This window comes from Merops nubicus, unplaced genomic scaffold (genome assembly GCF_000691845.1).
Source record: "Merops nubicus isolate BGI_N331 unplaced genomic scaffold, ASM69184v1 scaffold46363, whole genome shotgun sequence".
Classification (NCBI taxonomy): Eukaryota; Metazoa; Chordata; class Aves; order Coraciiformes; family Meropidae; genus Merops; species Merops nubicus.
The window spans coordinates 1-9,014 of NW_008597750.1; the positions used below are offsets into that span (position 1 = coordinate 1).

General features: G+C 36.5%; 1 protein-coding gene across 1 annotated transcript; it reads left to right on the forward strand.

Annotated features, from left to right (window-relative positions):
* Nucleotides 1-199: 199 nt before the first annotated feature.
* LOC103769588 (pulmonary surfactant-associated protein A-like) lies at nucleotides 200-2,535 on the forward strand (the record flags this gene model as incomplete). Its single annotated transcript, XM_008936803.1, has 3 exons — nucleotides 200-353; nucleotides 1,338-1,415; nucleotides 2,159-2,535. Coding segments are annotated over 3 exons (609 nt in total), but the record flags the coding sequence as incomplete, so codon positions are not given.
* Between the last annotated feature and the right edge of the window lie 6,479 nt (nucleotides 2,536-9,014).

The following is a 9,014-nucleotide window of genomic DNA, read 5'->3' on the forward strand; positions in this document are numbered from 1 at the left end:
AGTTTAAAATCCTATCAATAAATCTGGATAAAATAAATCTGGGAAATCTCTTATACCTGAACTACAGACTTTACTTAAACAAGGAAAGGCTGTAAATTTCAAGAAGGGATGAAGGAAGAAAAAAAGTTCAATTGTATAAGCCAATGCCTACAATTTCTTACAGAATAATTGCCTGACAAATACGTGGGTTTTCTTACAGCTGGCCAGAGCAATCATGTTTTACTCATCCTACCTGCTCACAGCAGTAGCTGCTTTGCTAGTGACTTGCCATGCACTGCGTAAATGTCCAGGGACACCTGGTATCCCTGGACTGCCTGGAAGAAATGGTCTGAAAGGACAGACACGTTTACCAGGCAAGTAAACTTTCATTTTTTTGCAACGAATCCTTGTAATGAAGGCCACATGAATAAAAACACTTAACACAGAAGGACATGTGTCCTCGAGGAAGCAGCTGCATTAAACAGAGGAAAGAAAGCTGAATGGAGGAAATGGTCAGTTTATTGGCTTTTATTTTTCTAAAAGGTAGGCCTCCTCTCTCTTCTGGGAGAAGAGGAAAAGTGAACAGGTTATCAATACCCTCTGGAAGAGATGATCTTCCTTAGCCTTAAGGTGAGAAAGGGGAAAAATTGGCATATTGGACCACCTTGAGAAAAAGGTTGAAGTCCATATAAGGTTTTGTCAAGTCAACTGGACTCTATTGGGTCAAATGTTATTTTTTACTGACTGTGAAGTACAGTAGAATTCACAGCATTGCCATTTGGAGAGAGGGAGGTATTTTGTCTTTCTACATTGACATTTGTTTAAGTTATGAACAATGGGAACGTGATCATTTGAGCACACTAGTAGCTCTCTTCTACTTCTAGAACACTTTCACACAAATTTCCATGGGTATAAAATGTACCTTTGCAGAGAGTTTCCATCTTTATCAAGCAGTGCTGGATGGACTGTATTTTAGATTGTCCATGTAGAAACAGTACTACACCAGTATTTATGGTTTCCATTAAATTAGATCCCACTGTAAAAACACAAAACATTCAATCAGCAGATTAAAAAGATGGTGGTATGGTGCCATAGGAAATTCATATTCTTCTGTGCAAAGGGGAATTCTCACCATTTCTGAGGGCTGGAGTGTTTTTTTTTTTTTTTTTTTCCCTTTAGTATAGGTTAACACCACTGTGAAAAAATACTGGGGAAATATTTATTTTATGCAAGATGATGTTAAAAAAAATATTTTGGGTGCTAGTTAGTTTTGGAATATTAGTTTTATCCAAGGAAGTGTTTGTATCAGCAAAGCCTAATTTTGCTTGATTGTATAACTTTTCTTCTTATCTGTGTAGGTCTACCTGATTCTCTGGACACTGAACTTCACAATGTTTTAGTAAATTTGAAACATCGACTTTTCAGACTTGAAGGCGGTAATTTTTCCTGTTTTTACTTTTTCAGCTCACAATCAATTTTAAGTGCAGCAGGCAAAATTAGTTATAGAACCATGACCTGCAGGAAAGAAGTCAGGATTAAAAATGGTACTAGATCCCAAAACTCCATTTTCTTATCCAAATCAGGGGAGATAAGGACTCATTTTCCCTGGAGAAGCAGATTTCTCTCAGGAACACTAATGTGCACCTATTCAAATTTGTTCTATTAAAAAAAAATTCTGACTAATACTGCACTTTCCACATGGATTCATGAGAACTACTCAGTCTTGTACCATGTTATTAGCTTTTTTTATCTATCAGCAGCCAGATTGTTAAAGGTGGTAAATTGTTTTGTGCTGAGAAGGAATTCACAATCATTATCATTTCTCTGTTTCGCTTGATCAAGTTTGAAACAAATTGATCCTCTTTAGACAGTATGCACACTATAATAGGGCTGATAGTGTATGTAGCAAATGTTAGTGGGGCAATCTTGTTTCTGAGACGACAATGACAGTTGGTCACAAGCAGCATAACAATATATTTAGTGAACAATTGGTGAGCTGGTAAAATATTGAAGATTTTTATTCTTCGTCATCCTTTCATTTTTGCCTTCTATACCCTCCTCTGTTTCTCTTACCACTTCTAATTTTCTCATCTCTTGATTTCTCTTTCTTTGATTTCCAATTAATATGCCATAGGAAATTAAGAAGGCTAACTTTTGTTTTTTCCTTTTCATATTTTAGTGCTTGCTTTGAATGGGAAAATAAGAGAAGTAGGAGAGAAAATACTTGCCAGCAATGGGAAGAAAGCTGATTTTGCATCTGCACTAGAATCCTGTGAAGAGGCTGGAGGAACTCTTGCAACTCCCATGAATGAGGAGGAGAATAAAGCTATTTTGGGTATCGTGAAACAGTATAATCAGTATGCCTACTTGGGCATTACAGAGGGCGAGACTTCAGGTCAGTTTAAGTATATAAGTGGCACTCCCCTGAATTATACCAAGTGGCACCAGTATGAGCCTAATGGCCAAGGGACAGAAAAATGTGTAGAGATGTACACTGATGGGAGCTGGAATGACAGAAGATGCAACCTGTATCGCCTCACAATTTGTGAATTTTAAAGAATGGCCTTTCAGCCATCTCAGGGTATGGAGGCAATGAAATATCCTGTGTCTTGGATTTATGCAATTTCTGAAATGATTCTATGTCAGAAAATGTAAAATTAATCACATTGCAGTAATTTTTATCCTTAAGAAATACTAAATGTAGTGGTTGATTAACTTAATTAAATCTAAACATCTAAATTCAATCTGTGCCTAATCTGATATGTGTATCTCTTTTGGAGGATTGGGAAGGGCTCAGAATTCATTTTTTTCATAACATACTGTATCTGTGCACTGTGCCTTTGTGAAGATTAAAAGAAGATTCCAAGGTTTGACTTAGGATGTTGGAAAAGGCTAAAGTTAAAGTAGCCCATAACTTCATAGTGAAAGTATTTCCAAGTAGTTAATCGTTTCTGCCTTCAAAGAGATTCACAAAGATTGACATCATTAGAGCAATTATGGTCTCAGGGTTTTTATGTCTCTCTGAATTCTAGGGCTTGTATTGTGCCATATTCATGCACGAATTCATTCAGAATCCTTATTTAACTTCTGTTTTATAAAATATTAACAATAGTAACAAAATTAATTGTGCAGTTAGTTAACAGTTACAATTAATTTTCTTAGTTCCAGAAGTTACTCTCTATAAAACGTAGGCATAGAAATATGCTTATAAAATACTAAAGATTGCATTTTGCTGCTAAAACATCGCAATCCCTCATAAAACTATGACCATTGCAGTATTAGAATGCCACCTCTCTTCTCCCACTGAACAACCACATACTATTTTCAGGGAACAGGTAAGACTGGAAGTTCAATCAGGTCAAACACAAGCGATTTCTTTGCTGATGTCATGCCAAGCAACCAAGCAGCCAGATCATTGCTCAAATCCTCTGGGATCAAGAAGGATCTTTTCAGAAAATACTTTCACCCATTTGGGTAGATGGTGGGCAGTGGGAGCTCTGTAAAGTACCAACTTACAGAGTGTGTGAGTAGCAACTTCTCACATACTTACCATGCAGTGAGGGATGTCCTGGGCTGATTCATTATCACTTTCACACAACCTCAGGGAGCAAAAGGAAGCACTGGAGTTTAAATATGTTGCAGAAAGGTGAAAAACAAAACAACATTTTATTAACATTAGCACATATGTTCTGAACTAAATTTACATACTTCTTTACATAGATCTCCAACTAGGTTTGACATATCCTATTCCCTTAGTTAATAAACAATTTATTCCTACCACATTTGTGTCTACAATTGACTATACAAATCTCTTGTTAAAATCCTTCATGTCTAAAATCTTACAAATGGTTTAACACAATGTATCACTTCAAGACACTTGCGTGCTTTTTGTCCAGTTAAGAAAAATATTTGTTTCAGTCAGAAGCTAATTTGTGCTACATCAATAAGCAAAGCATCTAGACTAAGGCTCAGAGTCCAATTTCGTCCCGCTTAAGCCATTATTATTCGTTTTAAAAAAATAAAAAAAAACCAAAAACCACAAAAATCAAACATGAATGCCCCTTGAAAATGAAAAAAATCTCACATCTCTTCAAAGAATTGCTAGGCAGCACTTTCCCCTCTGTTTCACACTGAGAGCTGTAACATTTCAAGTAGTTGTTTTCATAAAATATCTTCATATAACATCACACTCAGCTCTTTTCTTTCTAGGCAGTAGCCTTCTTACACCATTCTGAAGCAGCCCTCCTTGTTCTGTGTCTGAAGTCTTGACTATTCCTCATACATAAAATAGAAAAATCAAGGGGATATCTACCAGTTTCCTGCCCTCTTCACAAAAGACTGTATCCATGTTCTTTTGCATGGATTTTTGTCTCCTAACTTTGATGAACAGAGGGAAAAAAGTCTAGTGTAAACCACCATATGTGGAAAAAATTAAAATTCCCTAATGCAAACAATATTCTACAGCCAGGCTTGGAATGCATTTGTATGTCATGGGATTCTCATGCGATAATGAAAATCTGGGTGAAAGTACACACATAGTAGAATATTACTTGATTATTCTTTGCAGTCCACAGAAAAACAGAAGGATATCCACAAACCATTATTTTGTTCTTTTATATGGCTTTTTCTTTTGTGTGTGTATAACACTATCAGTTTAAACCCTCAAATGCTGTTTGAAACACAAACTTCTGCTTTTTTGTGGGCAATCCAAATTCTGCATTTATTTACTAATTGATTTTTTTTTTTTTAATGGACAGGGAGTTCATGCACAAGATAAACAGAATAATATTTTCTCTGCTCTAGGATAAATAATTTTGATAAAATCTTTCCTAAAAATGCAATGAACAAAAATAACCCCTGGTGCATAACAATCAGAACAGGTAAACTGCAGACTGGTCTTTTTTTCTTAAATTACAGTAATTTGCAAGAAAAGCAATTTTAACAGTAAGGCCTTTAATTCAGAAAATAGCATTCACATCTCAAATGCTATAAAAGCAGATTTTGAGAATTAGAATCTTAGTACAACTTAAAAGGTCATAAAAATTCAGTCCCTACTGAAGCAAATGGAATGCGTATCACATGAAAGATTTAATATGGTTGTTGTTGCAGTATATTTAACAGTAAGAGCTTTAGGCATAAAAATTATGGATATTGATTTCAGCAAGAATCCTCTCTGGTCTAGAGTAACATCCTCTATCATAACTGTACAATTTAATTAGGTGTTTTAGCTTAGTAATACCATTAGTTGTTATGAGCATTCAAAAGACTCTATCAGTCTTTATGACATGTAAAGAAATTTACCTTTGATTACAGCAAAATAAGTGTTTTTCTATGGCTTCCTGTTTTCGGCAGAAATTTGATTAAAGAAAAAAAAAAAAATCCAAGTCCCCTGTGATTCTTGGGAAAACTGAGTTCAAATTCAACCATACCTGAACATAGTAACTGGCAAAATGTGACAAAGGCCAGCAGGACTACCTTATCTTATATAAATTTTTAAATTGTGACCTGTGCTTCCTTTATTTGGTTTTTAATTTTGAAGCCAAATTTAAAGAAGACTATTTAAATTATTTGTTCTTTTCTAGAGAAAAGAACATATATGGTGGAAAAATACTAGTACTTGCTGCTACAGTATCCTAGCAGTGTTGCAAATACAAAACAGGGTAAAGATTAATCATAAGCTGAAAATAAATGTCAGCTGTTTCTTTAGAAGAACATTAAATGCAAATAGGAGAAGAAATATTTGCCACCAGGAAATTTGATAGCTGGTTTTGAAAACACATGGAGAACCGGTAGAATGACTAATGGCCCACTTACTTATTACCCTTGTGAACCATAGGAAAACAATGTTCTCTAGGAGTATTGTGTAATGTTATAACAGACATGTTTGTCTGGAACTCGAAGAGTGTCTGATTGCAAGTGATTCTCATTATCAAGGTTGAAATGTACTGTTATAAAATCATATTAAGCTACAGTTATGCAAACATAGCTGGGAAGCACAATCAATACAGGATGCCTGGAAATTAAAATAGCGCATTTAAAAAAATAAAGGGACTTGAATTTGATTTGAAGTCCCTGTCAAGAAATAAGAGTTGGGCAGAATTTTGCTGAAGGATGACTAGCCAGGTGTGATGCCAGGTGAAACTTTCACCCATCTCTGCCTTTGTGGCTCAGGAGCCAAAGGAACTTAGAGTAAGGATAGCTTAACACTTAAGGAGGCTGCAGCAGTAGTAATTTTGGTAGTAAAGGCTGTAGCGAACAACTTAACTTTCTTCTGCAGTTAATGGAGGACAACTGTATATGAAATAATAGTTTCATATACAGTTTCATATTGAAGGTTCATAACCATGAGGGTTTTTTTCTCTCTCCCTATAGAATGATACTTTGCTATTAACAACTATTGAAGAGATAAGATTTTGTCTTGCTTTCTATTTGTTATGGACACAAAACTCTATGTCTAGACAGACATCTGTTTTCCTGCTAAGCTGCACTAAGTAACATATCAGAGACATCTCGTGACCTCCACTTGGATCCTTCACACATAACTTAAGTCACTGGAGCAAGACAGCAATAGCATTTATAAGCACTGATCACACTGTCTACAGATAAAATTAAGACTTTCAGTTCTAAAATATTGCTCATAATTAAAAATAAAAAGCCATCCTGAAGTTTGCCATCCCAGGTGTCTATATCTTGCTGAATTCTTTGCCTCTTGTTTTTAAAGCTTGGCAAACATAGCCTCTCCTCTGAGAAGGATAGACTAGGTACCACGTGCCCTGTGCTCTTCCCGATATTAGGGAGTTGCTGGGGACAGTCTGACGATTATTTGGAAGAGGAAAGGAAATGCAGAAAGCACAGGGATAGACTCTAGGTACCACATGCCCTGTGCTCTTCCCGATATTCCTAGACATTAGGGAGTTGCTGGGGACAGTCTGACGATTATTTGGAAGAGGAAAGGAAATGCAGAAAGCACAGGACAAGGTGGTAGTGAGGTAGGATGGAAACATCAACAGAACAGCACAAAAGCAACGTAAACAGGAAAATATAAGTGGGTTTGGAGCCATTTAAATACAAACTGAAGGAGCAGGAAAAGACTTTCAAGGTTTTCTGAGGTGTGACTAGCACTATGAAGAAAAAAAAAAAAAGCAAACAACCCAGCTTTCAGGAGGTTAAGTATACAAAAACGGACTCATGGAAAGAACACACACCCACTTTCATAAACTGAAATTCAACTCCTGTGTCTATATTGTTTGAGGCAGCTAAGAAAGCACTCTTGACCAATGTTTGTCCTTAGGATGTGTTGCATTTACCTACATTGTGCAACATAGCCTGCTCTCAGAATGTCCTTCATTTGCTTCACTAGCAGTGTAATTATAAAACCTTTCAATGACAGATGTGGAAACAGAATAAAAGTTGCCTCAAAACCTGTTTTTTTCTGTGACAAGCAGCTCAAAGCAAAATCAGAAAATAGTTTACAAGTTATGATAATTATATAGGATATAGGATCTATTAGGCAGTCATAAATAAGTAAGTGTAAGGCTTTTAAAGTGTTTTATTTTGCTCCATCTTGTCAATATGCTGATGAAAATCAAGAGAAGAAAAGTTTGGAATCAAATTTACATCAGTTCCTCTCAGGAGTCTCTTACACAAGAAAACTTCTCCCTTCCTTGAAGTTTCCCAGGCCACCAGTCAGCATGTGAAACCCACTAATGGAGGCCAAGCCTCACCCTCTTCTCAGGCTTGCCTAATCAGTTTCTTCCAGATGCAGCTGAAGTGCTAAAGTTGTTCTCAGCATAGTTACAAAGACCCAGGTTTTGCCAGTGACCTTTTCTAGGTCTCATCTAACTGCAGGTTATGTATGGCTTGTCACATGGCTTTGCTTTTTTTATTTTTTTCCCCCCCCTCTATGAAACAATTAGAAAACATCAGCCAAAAGAATCTTAAAGACATTAAGTCAAGCTCTCAAAAGCTAAGAACTTGAACTTTAACAAGAAACTTTAAACAAAGGTTACTCATGCAAATTTAAAGTTATTGCTTCTGCCAAGGTACATACAGCTGGGTACTGCTTATTTATTTTGCACAGGACTGGTGCCTTTTCCAGGGCAGTCAATAAACAATGCTGCAGGAATTAATCAGGCTTCTGTGGGCACAACACCAATAACAAAGGACTCTACATCAGTTTTTGAGGTAAGTATGACACTGCAGGGTACAGGTGCAGAATGCCTGTGAAGATGGTCTGTGATTGCTTGGATCAGTAGCATCTTAGACTAACATGGATAGCTTTGCTAGGCTAGACAAGGCTCTGAGCAGCTTGATCTAGTGAGAGATGTCACTGCTTATGGCGGGAGGGTTGGACTAGATGACCTTGGGAGGTCCCGTCCACATTCGATGATTCTATGAATATAGCTCACATTCCCCATCTAACCTAAAAGCACCTCTTGCTTAACCGACTCAGCTGTTAGCCTTGCTGCACCATCGAGGATTATGTGAATGCATATTACTTGTTTGAACTGGAGTACAGCCTCAACCTCCTTCCCTAAATGTCTCCATTAGATAGAAACAACTCTTGGCTGTGAGGAACTTAAAAAGTGCATGGCAGTGCGTTTCCATTTCTGTTAAAAGTGATGTTCTGCATCTTTAGTCCTCTGTACTTACAGGACTGGTTTAGAGCAGCTTTTTGCTTCACTGGAAGGTCATTGTTCTGTTGAATAAAACTATTATTATTTATGATATATAAACTTTCCCTGACATATTCTGTAAGTTAAGTATGTGCTGTTTGGCTGTTACCTATATATGCTATATATCCTATATATGCTGCAGAAGTAGAAGCAAAGCAAGAAGACAATGGTACAATTATGAGATTCTGTTTAGTTACAAGATTTCAATAACTATCACTAAGAAGTCCTCAGTCAGCAATGAAAATGATGGTGGTGTTCCTGGTGCATTTCATATTTCAGGTGAACTAATTTTGGCTTATCTTCAGTGACATTTACACAGCTGTTCTGTGGAAAGATTAGATAATATAATAGATATAATAT